This window comes from Sciurus vulgaris, assembly GCF_902686455.1.
Source record: "Sciurus vulgaris genome assembly, chromosome: X".
Classification (NCBI taxonomy): Eukaryota; Metazoa; Chordata; class Mammalia; order Rodentia; family Sciuridae; genus Sciurus; species Sciurus vulgaris.
In genome coordinates this window covers 36,177,531-36,200,444 of record NC_136471.1, presented here as the reverse complement: position 1 = coordinate 36,200,444, position 22,914 = coordinate 36,177,531, and the positions used below count along the sequence as shown (strand labels likewise).

Below are 22,914 nucleotides of genomic sequence, written 5' to 3'. Positions count from 1 at the left end.
CACTTTTTAAGTAGCTTTATCGAGAAACAATTCACATATTGTCCAATTCACCCATTTAAAGTATATAGTCATTTTTAATATAGTCATACTTGTACAACCATCCCCACAATTGATTTTAGAATAATTTTATCACCTAAGAAAGAAGTTCCAAGTAATCATTAGTAGTCACTATGCGAATTGTTACTGACTATGTCTTTATGTATTTGGCTATTCAGGACTTTGTTTTCTCTCCTAATAGTCATTACATATCCTTTGACCAACATCTCCCTGTGTCCACTTCTCCCTAAATACTCAAGCCTCTGGTAACCACCATTCTACTCTGTACTTCTTTGAGACCAGCTTTTTTGGAATCCACAATGACAATAGAATACTATTCAACCACTAAAAAGGATGAAATCCTGTCATTTGCAACAGCATGGGTGAACTTGAGAACATTGTGTTAAGTGAAATAAGACAGGCACTGAAAGACAAATACTGTATGCTCTCACTTTTTGAGTCTCAGATTCCTCATCAATAAAATGGGGGCAATAATACTTTATTTTACAGGTTTCATAAAGACTAAATGAAAAGCCAGGTGCGGTGGCACATGCCTATAATCCCAGCACCTTGGGAAGCTGAGGCAGGAGGATCACAAGTTCAAAGCCAACCCAGCAACTTAACAAGGCCCTAAGCAACTCAGTGAGACCCTGACTCTAACTAAATTACAAAAAGAGGCTGAGTGTGTGACTCAGTGGTTAAGTGTCCCTGGGTTTAATCCCTTGTACCAAAAAAAAAACATTAAATGAAAAATAGTTACAAGAATTTGCATTCTGTCTGACCTTCAAGGTTCTCAGTTGTTTAATGCTTAGCCACATTCTCAGCCTCGTTTATTTTTAAAAACACGTTATCCACTTATGACTCTCTTACTGTACAATACACCATTCTTACTACATATGCTATTTATCTTCCTTGGTCCCCACATTGTCAGGGGTTTGCTAGCCTTTGTCAAAAGGCTACGTCGTAGACTACATTGAAGGAAATTCTTGCATTTCAACCATGTTTAGAAGCTCTTATACTTCTGTCTTTCCCCAGGACCTAGACTGTGACTTGGTTTCAGGGGTGATCCATAAAAACTTGACCAATATATGCTAACAATCAGCCCACAACAGTACTTTATAAACTAGTTTAAAAGGATCCCTTTGCAAAGCTTTGGAGTTAGGCACATTGTTTCTTTCTTCCTTGGAAAATATTTGTAGTAGATATGATTAAAAAGTTTGATATTCATAATATATAAAGAACTCTTTTTTTTTTTCTTTGTGGTGCCGGGGATTGCACTCAGGGCCTTGTGCTTGACAGGCCAAGCACTCTATGAACTGAGCTCCCCTTTTTTTTTTTTTTTTTTTAATATTTTTTAGATGTTTGTAGAGCTTTTTGTTATTTTCTTTTTTTTTTTTTTTTTTTTTTTGGGTTGTGCTAGGGATTGAACCCAGGACCTCGGGCATGCAAGGCAAGTACTCCACCAACTGAGCTATATCCCCAGCCCTTTAGACCTTTATTTTATTCATTTATTTATATGTGATGCTGAGAATCGAACCCAGTGCCTCATGCATGCTAGGCAAGCACTCTACCAACTGAGCTAGATCCCCAGCCCAAGAACTCTTGAAATTATTCTTTCCAAGAACTTGATTTAATTATCTTTAAAGATTTCTGTTGGAAATGCTTCCTGGATTAGCTGAGGTGCATTTCTGCAAATTTCCCTAGATGGGCATGTCAGTTCTTTTGTCCCTTTCTTTGCTGCCCTTTCCAGGCCTTGGTCCAGCTACTCTGTCCATACCTTGCAGACTCTCTTACCTCCTTGAATATTTGGAAGTACTCACTACATCTACCTAAGCAACTTGAATTTTTGCATCTGGCTTAATTTCTCACTCCCTATCTCTCACATCACATGAGAGCATCTGTCATGACCTGTTCAATGAGAATATCAACATTGATTGTACTAATCACATGCATAATTTTTTTTAACTGGGGAATTAACCCAGGGGTGCTTTACCACTAAGCTACATCCCCAGCTCTTTTTTTTTTTTTTTTTTTTTTTGGGGGGGGGTGCTGGGGATCAAACCTAGGGCCTTGTGCTTACAAGGAAAGCACTCTACCAACTGAGCTATCTCCCCAGCCCCCCCAGCTCTTTTTATTTTTTATTTTGAGACGGGGTCTCACTAAGTTCTGAGGCTGGCCTCAAACTTGTGAGCCACCATACCCAGCACAATTTCATTTTCATATGAGGTCAGTACTTCAAGCTTAATTCTTATTTCATATTGGAAGAAAGGAGTGGGAAATATTATCAGTCCAAAAATAGAGTATAAAAACCTGGTATAACCTAAAAGTGAACTCAAAGCCGAAATCAAAGAGAAAACAAAGTGAAATCATTCTGATATGCTCTTTGAATATGGGCTTTTTGCACCCCTACTAAGTGATTTTATTACAGGCAATACATCTCATGGTGTCCTTTGACAGACAAAAATTTTATCTTAATTTTTGTTTCCTAACAAATAGGTATGCAGTGTCAATGGCTAGAAGAATTGGAGCCAGAGTATATGCTCTCCCAGAAGACCTGGTGGAAGTAAAGCCCAAGATGGTCATGACCGTGTTCGCGTGTTTGATGGGCAGGGGGATGAAGAGAGTGTAAAGTAACCAACCTAAATAAAACCAACCTTGTTCCCAGGTGCATGATTAGCAAGTTAGCTATTTCCAGGTGAAGCGCTCATGGCTTAAGGAATTCTTGGTCACTTAAAAGACTTAGTTTCGATTAACAAGACTAGCTCATCATAAGAGCCTTCAGTGGGAAGAGTTTTAATAAAAACAGCTCCTCTTTCCCACAGTCAGAGCTGGATTTATCAGGCACACCTTAAATGTGCTCATAGCCAAACATTTTACTCTCTCCTCTAGAATGCTGCCCTTGATGTTTCCCATTGCTGTGTGTTATTTCTTTCTATTGTATCATTTTCCCTCTTAGAATGTCCACCTCTTGAGATTTGCTTAGATGATTGGATATGAATATTATTAGATGGTCATTTTCCTTTCCATCCAGTATGTTAGTTCTTATTCGAGAACTGTGGTCAAAAGGTATTTGGATGTGAGTATCCTTTGCTTACCTTGTAGTACTGAAAATTTGCCCAAGTAACTGACTGTGCAGAATGTAATAGAAGCTTTTCTTATTCTTTTATTCTTAAAATCAGTATCTTTTTACAGTATTCTTTCTACATGATCCTTTTTTGTACATTTAAGAATATTTTGATTACATTCAACAAGACTGCTGATTTTGCTACTTTTTTAAAAGGGGTCTTCAAGTAAGTAAAAAACATACATTATAGGTAGAGGAAAAATGTACCCTAAGTTTTCATCTTTCCTTTCACACTCAATGTAAACAAAAGAAATATTTTGTCTTAAATCACTTAGTTCCACACATGCTTATTTGTTTTGAAACCTGTATCATAAAACTCTCTCTCTAAATTTAAAATGCTGTTGAATATGACACTTTTGAGGAGAGAGTGTGCTCAGAACTTAGATGGGATTCGGTAGGCCAAGTATGCTAAGTGTACGATATATTTTTTAATTTTACACCTAAAACGAGATGTGGTCACTAAAAAGTAAAATTATATATGTAGGATTTAATGTACTCTTGCTTTGTCAAGCTGTTTGCTATAGTTTTCAAAACCATTATGTTACTCTAACTCTGAAAAAAAAAGTGATGTAATCTGGTAGCAATGTAGTAGTTCAAATAAAGGCATTTACATAATAGTCTCTTCTTCCTGAATCTGTCCCTTAATAGTACGCCAATGTTTAACAGGGTTATTTTCCCTTTCTGGTATATTCTATAAAATGGTGTTTTTTACATTTCAGGTTTTGGAACTCAAGTAGAGGTGCTAAACTAAGGAGACATTGAAGAAATGGGATAAAGTGATTTTCTCCAACTTTCCAAGACTTCCTTGAACTAGGGTGTAGCACAGTGGCAGAACAATTGCCCAGCATGCAGTGAGGCCCTGGGTTCAATCCCTACCACACACAAAAATAATTTTTTTTTGTAATGGGGATTGAACCCAGGGGTACTTAACCACTGAGTGACATCCCCAGGCTTTTCTATTTTTTATTTTGAGACAGGGTCTCACTAAGTTGCTGAGGCTAGCCTCAAACTTGTGATCCTCCTGCCTCAGCCACTTATGTCGCTGGGATTACAGGTGTACCCACCATGCCTGGTGAAAATTTTCGTATCAGAAATCTCCTTTTTTCCTTCTTTCCCATTTCCCTTATCTTTTCAGTGTTCTCTGATATGCAGACCCTAAAACAAGGTGGATCAGAATAGCCAGGGAAGAAAAATGATTTGTGGCAAGTTTTCTCAGCCTTAACTTTATCATTGTTGACATTTTGGGCTAGGTAATTCTTATTTGGACGTGGGAAGAGGGACTATCCTGTACGTTGTAGGAATATCATTAGCCTCTGTCTGCTGAGTGTCAGTAGTAGACCTCCAGTTATGTCAACCAAAAATATCTCCAACCACAGCCTATTGTCCCCTGGAGCACAAAATAATATATATTTATAATCTGAAAGTGGAAAAGACATCTAATATGGTACAAATCCCAAAGACATAAAATATAAGAATGATAACTTTGACAGTCCTGCTTTTGGAGGGAAAAAAAAGTCAAAGTATAAATGACCAAGAGAAAAAAAGACCAGTCTTCTGTAAGGAACTATGGCCCAATACTTTGAAATGTCTTTGAAACAAGAGAGAAAAAGTTTATTCCAGATGAGTGTGGTGGCGCATGCCTGGAATCTCAGTGATTCAGGAGGCTCTCCAATTTGATGCAAGCCTCAGGAACTTACCAAGGCCCTGTCTCAAACAAAAAGAAAGTTAAAGCAACCAAGAACAAATTACTCTCCCTACTCTCCCTAGGCCCATCCCTTTATGAGGAATTGAACCCAGGGGTCCTTTTGTTTTTTTTCTTTTTTTGTGATGCTGGGGATTGAACCCCAGGACCTTGTGCTTGCAAGGCAAGCACTCTACCAACTGAGCTATCTCCCCAATCCTTTTTATTTTTTGAGACAAAGTCATGCAAAGTTACCCAACCTTGCCTTGAATTTGGGATCCTCCTGTCTCAGCCTCCCAAATAGCTGGAATTATAGGCACATGCCACCACACTTGGCTGAACTATCCTTTAAAACGGACTTTATTTCTTAGAGTAGTTTTAGGTTCACAGCAAAACTGAACAGAAGGTGCAGAGATTTCTCATATAGTCCTGCCCTCCCACACATGCATAGTCTCCCCCACAATCAGTATTTTGCAGTGGAATGGTACATTTGGTGTGTGTGTGTGTGTGTGTGTGTGTGTGTGTGTGTGTGTTGTGTATGGACAGCATGCCTTTATTTGTTTATTTTTATGCAGTGCTGAGGATCAAACCCAGTGCCTCACACAGGCTAGGCAAGCGCTCTGCCACTGAGGTACAACCCCAGCCCAGGAACAGTACATTTTGTTAGAATCAACCTGTATTGGCACATAATCATTGCCCCAAGTTCACAGTATACTTTAGGATTCACTCCTGTTTTTGTTATTTGCAGTGCTGGGAATTGTACCCAGGGCTTCTTGCATGCTCGTCAAATACTCTACCACTGACCTATACCCCCAGCCCTCATTCTTGGTGTTATATAGTCCATGGGTTTGTACAAATGTACAGTAACATACATCCACCATTGTGTTATTATATAAAATAGTTACACTGCTCTAAATTCTCTGCGCTCTGCCTATTCATCCCTTCTTCTTCCCAACCCATGGCAACTGTCTGCATAGTTTTCCTTTTTTTCAGGATGTCGTAGAGTTGGGATCATATCCTATGTAAACTTTTTCAGATTGGCTTAGTCTACTTAGTAATAGGCATTAGTTTAAGAGAATTGCTTTTTTAAATGATTATCTGTTACCTGTCAGATTGATAAAAATTGACAATTATCTGATTGGGTAAAGGTATGGGTATGCAGGCATCCCTACTACCAGAGGTGGAAGGGTGATCAGTTTATAGTTTGTTAAAAGCAACTTGGTAATACTTATCAAACTAAAAACTAGTATTAATCCTTGGACTCTGCAGCCAACAAGTATAGCAATGTTCCTTGATAGATTGCATTATAAGGAAGGATTTGTAAAATTGTGGTCCATCTACACAGTAGAGTATTTATGTAGTTGTTTTAAGACTACTATGGCTCCCTATATAGATGTATTGTTACCTCACCTTTTTTTTCTGGTACTAGAGATTGAACCCAGGAGTGTTTTACCACTGAACTATATCCTAAGTCCTTTTTATTTGAGACAGGGTCTTGCTAAGTTGCTGAGGCTATCCTCTAACTGTGACCCTCCTGCCTTAGACTTCTAAGTCACTGGGATTACAGGTGTGTGCTACTGCACCCAGATATTTTTTTAAACGGTAGTATATACACAGAACAAAAACTTGCCAGGCCTGGTGGCACATGCCTATAAACCCAGCTACTCAAGAGGTTGAGGCAGGAAGATTGCAAGTTTAAGGCCAGCATTAACAACTTAATGAGACCCTGTCTCAAAATCAACAGTAAAAGGGCCAGAGGTATAGCTCAGTGGTAAAGTGATTCAATCCCCATACCAAAATTCAAAAAAGGAAAAACTGGAACCAGGCTCAGTCGTGTGTGATGTAATCCCAGTGACTCAGGAAGCTGATGCAGGAAAATAGCAAGTTGAAGGCCAGCCTGGGCAACTTAGTGAGATCTTGTCTCAAAAACTAAAAATAAAAGAGGGCTGAGATGTGGCTCTGTGATAAAGTGACCCTGGATTTAATCCCCAGTACCACAATAATGAATGAATGAATGAATGAATGAATGATAGAAAGCCAGAGAATCCTGGGAGGGATCAGGATTACTCCCTTTTTATGAAATCTCACTCTCAGAAACACTAACCAAGGTCTCACAAAAGTATTTCATCCCCTCTGGGGACAAATACCCTCAGTGACTGTTTACTAGGCTCCAACTCTTAAAATGGTCCCACCATCTCAACACTGCCACACTGGGGACCAAGCTTCCAATACTTGGAACCCTTGGGGGACGAAGCACATCCAAAACACAGCTAAGATGTTCTTTTTACTTGTCACCTTTAATTGTCAGGTCCCTGTACTATTCTTTAGAATAAGATTCTAGCTAGGCATGGTGATGCACACCTGTAATCCCAGTGGCTCGGGAGACTGAAGCAGGATTGCAAGTTCAAAGCCAGCCTCAGCAACTGAGGAGACCCTGCGTCAAAATAAAAAAATAAAAGGGCTGGGGATGTAACTCAGTTGTAAAGCTGAGTTAATACTGGTTAAATATCTCCAGTACCAAAAAAGAATCTTGTCAGCAAATTGGGAAAGTTTTATTTATTCCCTTTCAACCAATAATCTATGTAATGTTAATATAGCCTCGCCATTCCTGCCTGTTAATGTTTGCATGCATATCCTTTTACATTCTTTTATTTTCAACTAGCCTAAGTCATTGTTTGAAATAAATTTACTATAGATTGCATATAGTTTAGTCATGTGTTTTTATCAACTCTGTCAATCTGTATTTTAATTCTTACATTTAGACATTATTTACATTGAAAGTAATTATTGATATGTTAGGATTTAAGTGTGCCCCTTTGTCATTTTGTTCCTTTGCCCATTCCACTTTTTGTCTTTGTTTTCTTATCTTTTTGTAATCTACGTGGGCATTTTAAAAAATTTCATTTTGATATTTCAATAGTGTTCTTGCATACAATTCATTTTACTAGGACTTGGTTAGAATATACATAGGTAGTATATTATAGACTACAAATAATATTTTACCACCTTAAGTAAGGTGTAGAAACCTCAAGTCCATTTAGAACAATTCACACTATCTAGCCTTTTTGCTGCTGTTGTTGCTGGGGATGGGACTCAGGCCTAGTGTATGATAAACACTTATCCCGCCCTGAGCTACATCCCCAGTCCCTTTCCCTACCCTTTAAATGTATATGTTGTATACAATTCCTCTACATACCTTGAGCACTATATTAGATGACACTATTTTTTTCTTGGCACTGGAGATTGAATCCAGGGATACTTTACAACTGAGCTACATCCCTGGCCCCTTTTTATTTATTCCTTTATTTATTTATTTTTAAAATATTTTTTAGTTGTCGATGGATCTTTATTTTATTTATTTATATGTGGTGCTGAGAATTGAACCCAGTGCCTCACACATGCCAGACAAGTGCTCTACAACGGAGCCACAATCCCAGCCCCTTATTTATTTATTTATTAGACAGGGTCTCCCTAATTTGCTTAGGACCTCAATAAATTGCTGAGGCTTGTCTTTGACTTGTGATCTTCCTGCCTCAGCCTCCCTGAGTCACTGGGAGTACAGGTGTGTCTCTAAAAAAATATATTCAAAATAGAACTGGGGATGTAGGGCCCCTGAGTTCCATCCCAAAAAAAAAAAGATGAAGTAAGAGGATTGCAAGTTCAAGGCCAGTCTCAACAATTTAGCAAGACCCTGTCTCAAAAATATCTGGGAGTGTTGCTCAGTGGTAAAGCACTCCTGGGTTCAATCCCCAGTAGAAGTGAGGCAAAATGTCCAATTCCACAGAAATAAACAAACATCTCCCTCTACTGACTAATATGAGTAATTGCTACTGCTTTTGTCTGGCATGCTTTTTAAAATCAATTACTGTTTAGCCTTGGTATTAAAGTTTTTTGTTTTTTTGTTTTTTTGTTGTTTTTTTTTTTTTTGCAGTGCTGTGGGTCAAACCTAGGGTCTCACATGCTAAGAAACACTACCACTGAGCTATACCCCCAACTAATTTTAACTGTGTAGTCTCCTTACTTAACGACTTACATCTGGTCTCCTCTTAATAACTTCTTGATTTTTGCTGTTTTCCCAAATCCAGTCTCCAAATTGAGAATTATAAAACAATTAAGATATCTTTTATACCTAAACTATCTTTGATTTTTCTAAGATAGCCATTAGGTGATAACAATGGACTAAATAGTTGTGTTCCACTTCTCCAAATTCATATATTGAAATCCCAACCTTCAATATGATGGTATTAGGAGGCAAATCCTTTAGGAGGTAAAGCGGTCATGAGGTTGGACAGTCATACATGGAATCAGTGTCCTTAAAAAAGAGACCCCAGAAAGCTCTCTCACCCTTTTCTTCCCTTCGAGGACACAAGAATACACAATCTGCTACCTGGAAGAGAGCCCTCACTAGAATCAAACATGGTGGTACTCTGATCTTGGACTTCCAGCCTCTGGAGCTGTGAGAAATAAATATATGTTGTTTCTTAGCACCCAATCTATGATACCCTGTTTGATCAGCTCTAAGGCAGTAATACAAAGATTTGCTCCTCAATCCTATAAAAGAAAGAATAATAAGAGCACATGACCCCAACTTTTAATTAGTCAAAGTTTATGATACCCTTTGTCTGCCAAACTTAATAATGATGATGGTGGTAATGATAATATACTTGACAAATTTAAATAGTTTAACTTAGTAAGTTAGTTATACACAAAATATGATAGTTAAATATTTTTCACTGATTTTTTTTTTTTTTTTTTTGTACTGGGGATTGAACCCAGAGGTGTTTTACCATAGAGCTATATCCCCAGGCCTTTTTATTTTGTATTTTGAGACAGGGTCACGCTAAGTTGCAGAGGCTGGCCTCAACCTGCTATCTTCCTGTCTCAGCCTCCACAGTTGCTGGGATTACAGACCTGTGCCATTGTGTCTGGCTTTTTTTCTTTTTTTTATACTGGGACTTGAACCTAGGAACACTTTACCACTGAGCTACATCCCCAGCCCTTTTTTTATTTGTTTTTTGAGATTCCTTTTTTAATGCCCCTTCTGGCACTCAAACTCCTCTCATATCATTAGTCCTGACCTTCAGCCTTATAAAAATGGACGTGGCCTATATTATCAGATGCTTTTGTTAAGGTTATTATATTATCAGCAAGGCCAGCCAGTCAAAAGCAGACAATAATATTGAGGCTTTCCTGACTATAATAGTTTGTTTTCTTTAGAAACACGTCATCCTGTTACCATGCAAAGGCTTGATCTGCTTGCCACAGGACAGCAGCCAATTAGTCGAGGGGCAAGGCATTTAGTAGAGAAAGAACTTTGTTAGAATGAGCTAGCTGATGGAAAAATGGCTGGATCATCTTCCTAAATCCCATCTTACTAACCACTGCAAATAAACAGCTAATAGGAAATTTAAGGAAGTGTATCTTTACCTAGAAATAGGTGGACGTGGGAATAGTCATTAATTCTGCATGGTGAACAGTCTGAAAAACATTCCAATGTTATCTGAAAATCACCAGATGTTCTGGGTTCTGGAAATCTAAAGAAATATTACTGATTAAGAGGTTTTCTGACCTGATGGTCCTCTTATTCATTTTTCCTGGAATAGCTGACTATAGCAGTTAATATCTTAATCATTTAGTTGTAACTTTTCTTTAAAATTTAGAATGGTAGACAAAGGTAAAGGAAGCAAAAAGCAAGTTTTCAAAAGATAAGTTAACCCATTAGGGAGCTTGTTCTGCTTTGCTGAACTACTAACTCCACCTAAAATTTTGTCTACCTCGGCACACATCTGTAATCCCAGTGATTCAAAAGGCTGAGGCAGGAGGATCACAGGTTTGAAACCATCCTGGACAATGTAGGAGGACCCTGTCTCAAAATACAAATAAATAAAAAGGACCAGGGATGTAGCTTAGTGGTAGAACACCCCTGGGCTCAATCTCCAGTATCACCCAAATTAAAAAAAAAAATGTCTACCTCACACTAAGTCATCATGTATTCAGGATACTTTCTGATATTTAAAAATACCATCTTTCTTGTGGATCACATTTCCTTGGAACTGCCAAAATGCAATACACGTAGGCTTACTTAAAAATAAATTCTGAAGAGTCAATAAGTGAATCTAAATCTTCACAGAATCAAGGTTCAAAAGGCCTCCCCACTCCTCAGTCAGTATATTTTTATACTTCAGCCTTTTTACTCCTAAGAGTTTCAGGAAAACTTTCCTACTCTACTAGAAAATAATAGAAAAAGTTTACTTTTCTAGTTACTATAGTCTGTTTAGTAACAACAACTATAGCAATATTTCAGGTGCCTTATTAGGCTGGCCTTATTAGGCACCTGAAATAGAAGTTTTACAGGGGTCTTCCACTGGTCCCCCTGTGTACTTCTAACCACCCAAGTGAGATAACAGATAAATATGGCCTGGGCCAGGTGTCCTATGCCACCAACTATGAAAGGTCAAGCTTCTTGACTCAGGGATGATCCTCAGGGATGATCGACTGTCCCTGCATGTCTGAGTACATGGGCACTGAGGTCATCAGTCTGAGAAATAGAAGGTCTGGTGGTCCATTTTCAAAATACATTACTTAGTTTTAAAAGTAAAATTACTTGGGATGTAAGAAAGGCAGCTGGAAGGGAGACCAGATGAAAAGTTACAAACAGTTAAAATCAGAGTGTAAAAAATTCACAACCCCCAGCCAGACATGGTGGTGCACACCTGCAATCCCAGCAGCTTAGGAGGCTGAGGCAGGAGGATCACAAGTTCAAAGCAGGCCTCAGCAACTTAGTAAGGCCCTAAGCAATTTAGCAAGGTCTTGTCTCAAAATAAAGAAATAGAAAGGGCTGAGGATGTAGCTCAGTTGTTAAGTGCCCGTGGGTTAAATCTCTAGTACCCCAAAAAAAAAAAAAAAAAAAAAAAATCAGAGTCCATCAACAAACAGAAAGTGAGAAGGAACACCACCCCTGTCACTTGACCAACAGATAAACTGCACATGGCATTCAGTCCAAAAGAACTTTCCAAAAGAGAACAAAGGGAGGTGGGGACATCTAAAGGTGTGTTTCTTTAAATAACCCAAAAGGAGACAGTAAAACCTAGGTGACCTTGGGGAAGACTGTGTGTGTACCCCATGATACTCAGCCAATGAGGAACCAAGGGAGGGACCTTGCACACTAGGGGATAAAATGTTTATTGTAACCATTCTGGGGATTCTTGACCAGCAGGCACCCCATCTTGCAAAACCTTCATTAAAGTAAAGCCTCACTTTTTGCTGTACCTTGTATTTCTTAGTCCATTCTTTGGGTTTGGACAGGTCAGCATGTTCCTCACAAGTCCAAGACACGGAGAAGGGCTAACCTACAGTCTTACAAAATGGGGAAACTCCCACACTCACCAGCCTAGGCCACAGCCACAATGGCAGAGTGAAGAGGCCAGGTGAGGGGACTGTGCCACACCCACACTGGTCAAATCTAACAACCCAGGCAACAGAGATCATGTATACCTGTGCTTCCTTAAGGAAGCTCCCAGCAGCCAGGACCTTTCTAAATCCCTAAAAGACTACACTGGTCTAGAAAATGTTCTCATCCAGCTTCTGAAAGGAGGCCTATAGCCACTGTGCACACCGTGTCTCCTCACCTCAGCTCCTGTTCCACTATAGCTCACTAATGACAGGCTAGAGGCTTTGACAAAGCTCCAGGCCCTTTGCTTTAGCAACCCTTGTATGGTCATCCTCACAGGGGGAGACCCCTGTCTTAGAAACTAGAAAGGGAACACTAGGCTCTAGGCTTGGAGGCTCTCTTGGGATATATCCACCAACAACTCACTGTGCTTCAGAGAATGCGAAATCATTCTTTTTCCTTTCCTCTATTGATTTATTTATGGCACTAAGAACTGAATTCAGGGGCACTTTACCACTGAGTTATATCCTCAATCCTTTTTATTTTTTATTTTAAGACAGAGTCTCACCAAGTGGCTGTGTGTGGAAACGACAAGACGGCACTGGGAAAGTAGGAGAAACCAAACTTTATTTTTACACTGGTGGGCCCAGAGGAGATTAGCACTCCAAAATTCTGAGCCCTGATCCACAGTTTCTCACAATATTTATAGGTTATTTGATGTCATCTTAGACCCATCCTATCATTGGGGCTTTTTCCTCTTTTTAAAAAATATTCCTAATCTATGCGGCTGAAAGCCTGTGCAGGATCTCTAACATGAAGCATGTTCCCAGAACAGATAAGAAGAAACAGCTCTTTTCACAGACATCTTTTACATTTCAAGAGGGAGTAGTCAGACTCTTAGGAAAGTTATTGACAATGCAAGAGGTAGGGACCTGTGGTTAACTAGGCTTCCTGGAGAAAGACTGAGAGAGGGAAGGGGAACTGACCCCTTCCCCAGGCACTGGACTCTTACTGTAAGAGTAATTTCATTTCACAACCAGGTCTGGTTTTGCCATCACAGCTGAGGGGCTGCCCTTGAACTTGTGATCCTCCTGCATCAGCTTCCTGAGTCACTGGGATTACAGGCCTGGGCCACCGCACCTGGCTCTTTCCTGGCCTTTTTTTTTTTTTTTTTTTTTTTTTTTGTGGCACTGGGGATTGAACCCAGGGCCTTGTGCTTGCAAGGCAAGCACTCTACCAACTGAGTCATATCCCCAGCCCTTTCCTAGCTTTTAAAACAAGAGTTATCGAACATCCCACTTTGTTGTTGCTGACCCAGATAAACACTAAAAATATTAAACACTAGCATGAAATGGGAGGATACTACTGGAGCAGGGTTATTTGCCTTTCCACTGAATAGTCCCATCCTGCTGAACAACATTAAGTTTGTTTATTTAAACATTTTAATTATTTTTTCTGTGTGACTTTCCTTATGAACAAGTTGTCACTTTTCTAATTTGCCATAGTTTTTTCCCTTTGAATACGCACTGCACGCTCAAGTTCTCTCCTAAATTATTACTCTCAACAGCTACAAATTGGGAAAACAAATAGCTGATCAATTAGAGTTGGACGTAAATACGAAAAAAAAAAAAAAGAGACTGATCAAGGAACCAAGGGCTCCTCTTTGTGAATAAAGTATACAAGGATTTGACATAAAAAGAAAATAAGTAAAATTCCCAGAAGGCATAAACTGACTCTCTTTTCATGCATACTGATAATGACCAGGGCTCACTGCATAGAACGTGCACAGAAGCCAATATTATGGCACTGGGTTTTGCAAAAAAAAAAAAAAAAAAAAAAATGCTTTATAGCATAGTCAATCTGTCAGGAGTTGACATAGAGTTCAAATCTGCCTTCCTGGTCAGTATGTAGTGGGGGGAATTTATAAGAAAGGATAGGACAGAAGATGTTTATTAACTGGATAGTGTGCAGGGGAAATTTTAGGGTTATTTTGCACAGGCAGAAATGGTCATCATTCCTCTTCACAGGCTGCATGCTTCTTTACTGTGGGCGTTATCATGTTCTGCTTGGGGAATTTGAGCTTGTGAAGTCAAAAGATCGTTGATTAGATAAGCTGGCTTCTTCTGCATATGTCCATTCTTTAAAAGTCCTTTCCAAATCACCCTTGAGTGGATTCTAGAGGATTTTCCTGAAAGATAACTTAAGAGTTTTATTATTTAAGGAATTTATGTTGGAGTGTATCCAGTTCTTAGCTAATTTCAATATTTAGTAATTTTCAATTCCCTTATTAGTGTTAATACTACTGGCAAACAAGGTCCAAAACGAGCATCAAACCCTAACAAGAGTCATAGATAACACAACTTCAAGTCTGAAAGACAAACAAGCTAATCTAAATTCATTAGCCAGGATTATTATGGACAATGGTCACCTCTTAACTAGTCAAGGGGAAATTCATGCTATAGCAAAAATTCCTTTAAGCACCTATATACTACGAAACAGACTCATGAGTAAGTTAAAAAAATTGATATGAGAGGCAGGAGAATATGGATGTGGCTCAATGGTAGACTGCTTGCCTAGCATGCATAAAGCCTCAGGTTCAATCCCCAGCAAAATAATTGTTATGCAGATTAAAGTAAATGCCTTCTTGACAAGTGTTTGTAGTGATTTAGAGTCACCCTTCTTGTCCTGGGGCAGAGGGGGAGACAGCTTACAAATGAAGAATTCCGTTATGGATGTAAATTTTTCTTACAAAAAGATAACTTCTAGCCCCCTCCCAGGGCCTCAGGCTGGCTAAATTTACCATTGAACTACACCCCCGTTCCAAAAAGGTAACTTCTACTCTTGACTTTAGTTTCTCCTGTGCCTGCTATTTCCCAAAATAACCAGCTCAATATAATCCTTATTTTAGGGTGGCATAATACAATCTCCTAGTCAGATTTGGGGAGTGGAATATCCTGCACCTTATCAGTCTTAAATGTTACTCTGCAACCATTGGTAAATCAGAGAAGTCAACGATTCACCCTGCAATAAAAGGAGCAGAAGACTAATGTAACTCCAAATTTAGACTATGTTCTCTGCAAGTAGTTTCTAAACTAAAATCTTGGCTATTGTGAAAATCTGGACACCATAGATGAATGTTCTGCAGGCTGATTTCATCTGCCCTTGGCCAAAAGAAGAAACTGAGGAAGAGCCAGTCATCCCCTTCATATCCAGGAGCTGGCCTGATACAGGCAGCGAGGCCTTGGTGTTGCTAGGATGTGAACCTGTGCTCACAACTGGGTCATAGTGACCTTTTGCTGAACATGAACAATCTCACAGAATAGCAACCTCAGACAAGGCCGCACTGACAATGATGGACCAAGGAGAAAACAAGACCACTCTGCAATTATGTCTTTTTTTTTCCTTTCAGTCAGTACTGAAGATTGAACCCAGGAGCACTCTACCACTGATCTATATCCCCAGCCCCCACGTTTTTTTTCTTTCTTTTTTAATATTATTTTGAGATCTCTCACTGAATTGCCCAGGCTGGCCTCAAATTTCCTATCCTCCTGCCTCAGCCTCACCAGTAGCTGGGATTACAGGCTGGCACCACCAAACCTGACTTGGAATCACAGACTTAATGAGATAGGAATTTGGGGATACAGAAAAAGATATTTGGCGTCTCCCAAGAACCACAGGAATGAGGGAAAATTTTGAATGCAAAACAAGCAACTCCTGAGTAACCTAACCCATGTCCTTAGCCCCTGTCCTTGACCTGTGTCCTTGCCCACAAAATGTAACAGGATGTAAAGGCAATATGCAAGCACAGGGAAAAATTGTGTAACTCTGCCCGGACTCCACCTCTAGTTCAGTCTCTAGCTACTCTCCCTGTATAAATAATAACTCCCCAGACCAAGACGATGCTGTCTCTCCCCCAGAAGATGGCCCCCAGTCCCCCTTAAATGTATATCTTTTGCTTTACCCCAAAAGGCATTTCTCTTGTGGGATAGCCTGCATTCTCCCATGAACGTGTATCTGCTTTCCTAAATAAATCCATCTGTGTCTCTCTCTGGCAATGCTGAAATTCTTTTCTGTCACATAAACCAAGGACTCCACCTATCCTGAGTCCAGGTTCTCCTCTTTGGGATCTCCTCCAGTGACTAAACAAACATTGTCTGATCTACCATAATGACCCACATCCTTGGCCTTTTTTTTTTTTTTTTTTTTTTTATCTTAGACAGGGTCATGCTAATTTGCTGAGGGGCCTCAACCTCTGGAGTAGCTGGGATTACAGGCATGCACCACTGCACCAGCTACCCCCACTTTGCATTCTTTTTTTGTGGGGGGTTGTCCTGGGGATTGAACTCAGGAGCACTCATCCACTGAGCCACATCCCCAGCCCTATTTTATATTTTATTTAGATACGGGGTCTCACTGAGTTGCTTAGTGCCTCCCTATTGCTGAGGCTGGTTTTAAACTCGAGATCCTCCTGCCTCAGCCTCCCGAGCTGCTAAGATTACAGGCCTGAGCCACCGCACCCAGCTCCATTCTGTATTCTTGTGCCTTTCTAGACAGACTTACTAAAATCCCCATTCATAGAATTACTCTCACTCTCTAGGTCATCAGATTCAGAGAAAAACGCTAATTTTTTTTTTCTTTCCACTTTTTTGTTGGTGCATAATAGTTGTACCTAATGATGGGATTTGTTGCTACATATTTGTACATGCACACAATACAACAATATAATTTGGCCAATATCACTCCCTAGCACTTCCCCCTCCCTCCCTGCCTCACACCCATTGTTCCCTTTCCTCTACTGATCTCCCTTCGATTTTCATGAGATCCCTGCTCTTCCCACCTTTCTTTTCCTTTTTTTCCCTCTAGCTTCCACATAAGGAAAAAACATATGGCCCTTGACTTTCTGAGTTTGGCTTATTTTGCTTAACATAATGGTCTCTAGTTCAGTCCATTTTCCTGCAAATGACATGATTTCATTTTTCTGAATAAAACTCCATTTTATATATACCACACTTTTTTTTTATTGTAAACAAATGGGATACATGTTGTTTCTCTGTTTGCACATGGCGTAAAGGCATACCATTTGTGTAATCATAAATTTACATAGAGTAATGTTGTTTGATTCATTCTATTATTTTTTACCTCCCCCCTACCCCTCCCACCCCTCTTTTCCCTCTATACAGTCCTTCCTTCCTCCATACTTGCCCCCCTCCCTAACCCTAACTCTAACCCTACCATTAAACCCTCCCTCCCCCCACTGTGTGTCCTCATCCACTTATTAGCGATATCATTCGACCTTTGGCTTTTTGAGATTGGCTTATCTCACTTAGCATGATATTCCCCAATTTCATCCATTTGCCTGCAAATGCCATAATTTTATCATTCTTTATGGCTGAGTAATATTCCATTATATATATATATATATATATATATATATATATATATATATATACCACACTTTCTTTATCCATTCATCCATTGATGGACACCTAGGCTGGTTCCATAATTTGGCTACTGTGAATTGTGCTGCTATAAACATGGGTGTGCATGTATCACTGTAATGTGATGACTAATTCTTCAGGATAAATACCGTGAAGTGGTATAGCTGGGTCATATGCCTAGTCTTTTGAGGAATCTCCATACTGATTTCCATAGTGTTTGTACCAATTTACAATCCCACTAATAGTATAAAAGTGTTCTTTTTTTCCACATCCTCTCCGGTATTTATTATTGTATTCTTGATGATTGCCATTCTGACTGGTGTGAGGTGAAATCTCAGCATAGTTTTTGTTTTTTTTGTTTGTTTGTTGTTGTTGTTGTTGTTTTTGTTTTTTGGTACTGGGTATTGAACCCAGGGTCTTGTGCATGCGAGGCAAGTACTCTACCAGCTGAGCTATATTCCCAGCCCCTCGGCATAGTTTTGATTTACATTTCCCTAATTGCTATGATGTTGAACAGTTTTTCATATTTCTTGGCCATTTGTATTTCTTCTTTTGAGAATTAGTTGTTTAATTCATTTGCCCATCTATTAATTTGATTATTTGATTTTTTGGTGTTTTTTTGAATTCTTTATATATTCTAGATATTAATCCTTTGTCAGAAGTGTAGCTAGCAAAGATTTTCTCCCATTCTGTAGGTTCTTTCTTCACATTCCTAATGTTTTTTTTTTTTTTTATTGTGCAGAAGTTTTTTAATTTGATGCTATCCAATTTATTAACTCTTGGCATTATTCCCTGAGCTTCACGAGTCCTAATGTGCAAATCCTTGCCTGTGCCTATGTGCTGGAGTGTTGACCGTACAAGTAAAATACTAATTTTTAAATCCTTTCTAAAATCACATAATACAAACCCAAATCCTAAAATAAGTCCTTTCCGACACTCTTTTGCAGAGGCACTGCGTATCTCCTTCAACAAGCAATAAATCCCACTTGCTTCACTATGGGGTATTTCAGGTGTTGTTGACCTGTGAAGCAACTGATTGTGGCCAGAACAATAAGAAAACACACTGAAGTTCTTGCCCTATTCATATGTCAGAACTGGTTTCCTCTTCTCCACATTTCAGCCCACTTCTTTGTCTCTTCTGACTTTCCCTTCTCAAAAGAGGAAAAGAATTTGTGACTGTTTAATCCTTTGGAAGAGTTCAAAATACTTAATACGAAATTAATTATTGTAAAGATCTGTGGTTTTTTGTTTGTTTTTGAAGTGCTAGGGATTGAAACCTGGGCCTTAGTGCATGCTAGGGCTAAGTACTCTACTAACTGAGCCACACCCCCAGCCCATAAAGGTTTAACTGTCAAATAATTGTTCTAGATGAAATTTTTGCTGGGGATTGAACCCCGGGCTTTGTGCATGCATGCGAGGCAAGCACTCTACCAACTAAGCTATACCCCCACCCTAGTTCTTCTTTGAAATGGCCCATGTTCAAGAAGTTTGCTGAGGATTCCTAGGACTTCCTTTCAAAAACATCTTTTCCTCAAAAGTGGACTCTCTGAACCTGCCCTGTATTTCCATTGAAATGCTCAGATTTTCTTTTATTTCCTGAATAAAGAGAAGTGGTGTGTGTTTGTTTGCTTGGTAGGGGGAGATGGAACCCAGAGGCTCTTTGTCACTGAACTGCATCCCTAGCCTATTTATTTATTATTTATTTAAGGCAAGATCTCCCTAAATTGCCGAGGGTCTCTCTAAATTGCCCAGGCTGGCCTCAAACTTTTAATTCTCCTACCTCAGTCTCTGGAGTTGCTGGGATTACAGGCATGCTCTACCTCCCTAATAGTAAGATGTGGAGATAGGTTTTAATGAGGAAAGACTTATCACTGTGGAAACAATCTAGATGATCAAAATTGCATTCACTTAATATCATTGTCAAGATAAAGATTAATTTGAGAAGATCTGTACATGGAGAATTTCTCAGGAGAACTTTAGGTAAATTCCTTTCGCTTTGTAGGGGTTTTCTGAGCCAGCTTCATGTCATACTCACGTTGGAGATGTTCCGCCATCTAGTGGCCAAATTTCTAAGTGCTCCTAGCTTATTTAAAATCGAACCAGGTACTTACAGACCCTGTCGGTTCTCCTCTTTCCCTGGATTTGGCTGGAATACTAACAAAGCCTCATGCATTTCAAGATGCAAAATACACTTTAAGTTTTGGGGGGGAAACGGGGGCTTTGTATGTAACTCAGTGGTAGAGCACTTGCTTAGTATGCAAGAGACCCTGGGTTCCACTTGTGTTGTGGAAATGACAAGACGGCACTGGGAAAGTAGGAGAAACCAAACTTTATTTTTACACTGGTGGGCCCAGAGGAGATTAGCACTCCAAAATTCTGAGCCCTGATCCACAGTTTCTCACAATATTTATAGGTTATTTGATGTCATCTTAGACCCATCCTATCATTGGGGCTTTTTTCTTCTTTCTTTAAAAAAAATTCCTAATCAGGGCTGGGGAGATAGCTCAATCCGTAGAGTGCTTGCCTTGCAAGCATAAGGCCCTGGGTTTGATAACCCCAGCACCGCAAAAAAAAAGAAAAAAAATTCCTAATCTATGGGGCTGAAGGCCTGTGCGGGGTCTCTAACATGAAGCATGATCACAGAACAGATAGGGAGAAACAGCTCTTTTTACAGACATTATTACATTTTAGGAGGAAGTAGGCAGACTCTTGGGGCAGTTATTGACAATGCAAGAGGTAGGGACCCATGGTTAACTAGGCGTCCTGGAGAAAGACTGAGAGAGGGGAGTGGAACTGACCCCTTCCCCAGGCACTGGACTCTTACCATAAGGTTTTTGCAATTTCATTTCACAACCAGGTCTGGTTTTGCCATCACATCCCTAGCACCACACACACACACACACACACACACACACACACACGTGGGGGAAATAGTCTGACTCTGCTGAGAAAACAAAAATCTTCACATGGGAAGAATCATGATTTGACTTTAAAGCTGAGGGTCCCGTTGACCCTGACCATGAATGACAATGTGTGTATTTGCCTCAAAATAATAACAGGATACATTTAGGCGGCAAGGTTCTGGGAACAGAACAATGAGCAGGTAGATTTCAGCCTATGCACACCCTGCAAGGGTGAAGCCAAGCAAGGAGGAAACATATTTTTTGTCCCAGGGAGCCAGAAATAATTGTGGAATCCTAAGAGATACAGAGCCCCAAGAGGGGATCTTGATGCATTGAAATTAAAGCTTGGAAAATAAAAATCTGTCCATAGACAGGTACTGGAACATGAGAGTAACTGATTCTCAGGACTCTGAGAGGAGGTGAAACTGGAAAGAATAGGAACAAATCATAAACCAGGTCAAGAAGATTCTGGTCTCTAGATGAGAAAGGAATTGGAGCCAGGTGTAGTGGCACATGCCTGTAATCAGTGACTCAGGGGGCTGAGGCAAGAGGACTGCAAGTTCTGGGCCAGCCTCAGAAAATTAGCAAGACCCTCTCTCAAAATTTAAAATAAAAAGGGTTGAGGAGGGAGCTCAGTGGCAATGTGCCCCTCAGTTCAAAACAAACAAAATCAAACAAAAAAATAAAAAGGACAGGAGGCAGACTCGGTGGATTCAGAGAAGCCTTTATTCCTCCGCGGACTCGGGCGCTGTTGGGACCCATTTTCCGCAAGGGTAAATGGCCTTTAGTTACAGAGGGGATTTTGGTTTTATAGGGTACAATGATGTAATCATTGGGAGCTATGTATGTGCAATTTTGACGGTCAGGGGCTAGTTGAACAGGTTAAAACTTTAATTTAGGAAGGTAGTTGCAAAAAGGTTGAAACTCAGTGTTGTCTGGGGAGTCCAGATATCTGGGATGAGTACTCAAATCTTGCCCATTGGTATTTGCTGTGCTTCTGTTTAGGAAGGTCATGGTTTAGGGCCCATGTTATTAGGAAAGGGTGCGCTGGGAGAGGTTTAATGTTTGACCAATTTCCCCTCCCTCCTCCCAAGCCACACTGTCCCTCCATTTCTCTTGGGGAGCTGTCTTTTAGGAATACTATTTTCCATAACCCTTCAAAAACAAACAAAAAAATGAGAGAGAGAGAGAGAGAGAGAGAAAGGAATTAGATTATACTAAGCTTGGTTTTATTAAACAGGCTAAGCTTAAAACTGGACAGGCACAGAAAAGGAGGGTTAGAGCTACAGCAAGGTCAAGGTAGTTGAGAAGCATCAAGTACTGAGAGGTTTGCAGGTAAAGTTGGTCTCCACTCTGAGGTGAAAATAAAATTATAAAAATCCACTTAAAGCATGGAGAGAGCAAAGGATTTGCAGCTTGGGAGCCCCACACGTGTGCATCAAAATCATTCGACTTGTGAACCTTGGTTTCCTGGAAAAATGAGTAGTTACTGAATCTATCTGTCCAGGAAATGGGAACAGAAAAAAAAAAAAAAAGGCTTTGACTTGGTTCTCTACCTAGGGGAATGGCCATTACTTCCTAAAGTGAAGGAGGAGAAAAACAAAACAGAGGAATCCCAGAAAGGGGACCCTGAGATTCCGAGCCCAAGTGTTTGTGGTTGAAATCCCCGGGGGAGGAGTTGGAAGCTCTTTTCCCTTCCCACTTCCTACAAGGTGGCAGTGTTAATCCTTCCTCTAATCCACCGCTCACTGGGAGAAGACAGCTGGCTTTTGTGAGATTTCCTGCAGACCTGAAATGCAAAGACAGCTGCCCGGTAAGGTTGATGTACCTTTCCTTCCCCTGTCCTAATAACTCCCACCCACAAAAAAAAAAAAAAAAAAAAAAAAAAAAAAAGGGAAAAGATAAGAAAAAAGGACTGTGAATCAGACCTGAGAAAGCTGGGGGTAGCGGCCAGCAGGTGGTCATAGGAGAGCCTGACATGGTGAGACTGCTGGGGCAATGGAACGGAGGTGGGAAATTTTGAGGAGATAGTATAACAGGGACTTAGGCTGCTTTTGAATCAAGGAAAGGCAAATTTAAACTACACTATGGTTTCATCTCCAGTCAGAATGGATATTATCGAGAACACAAATAATAATAAACATTGGCAAGGATATGGGGAAAAAGCACACTCTTACATTTTTGGTGGGACTGCAAGCAGGATGAAGATTCCTCAAAAAACTAGGAATAAAATCACCATATGACCCAGCTATCTCACTCCTGTGTATATATTCGAAAGATCTAAAAGCAGCGTACTATAGGGATACAGCCACTCCAATGTTTATAGCAGCACAATTCACAAC

General features: G+C 39.9%; 3 protein-coding genes across 5 annotated transcripts in view; all 3 read left to right on the top strand.

Annotated features, from left to right (window-relative positions):
* Positions 1 to 3,777, top strand: part of PLS3 (plastin 3) — an 81,118-nt gene extending 77,341 nt beyond the window's left edge. For all 3 annotated transcript variants that reach the window (XM_079124475.1, XM_079124477.1, XM_079124476.1), the window contains exon 16: positions 2,533 to 3,777. In XM_079124475.1, the coding sequence (XP_078980601.1) occupies positions 2,533 to 2,665 (133 nt within the window). In that variant the 3' untranslated portion in view covers positions 2,666 to 3,777. The remainder of the gene's footprint in view (positions 1 to 2,532) is intronic.
* Positions 1 to 22,914, top strand: part of LOC306651732 (uncharacterized protein) — a 484,650-nt gene that overhangs the window by 272,330 nt on the left and 189,406 nt on the right. The gene's annotated exons all lie outside the window — the stretch shown is intronic.
* The window catches only part of LOC306651731 (uncharacterized protein), a 215,726-nt gene that overhangs the window by 76,302 nt on the left and 116,510 nt on the right, over positions 1 to 22,914 (top strand). The window lies entirely within an intron of this gene.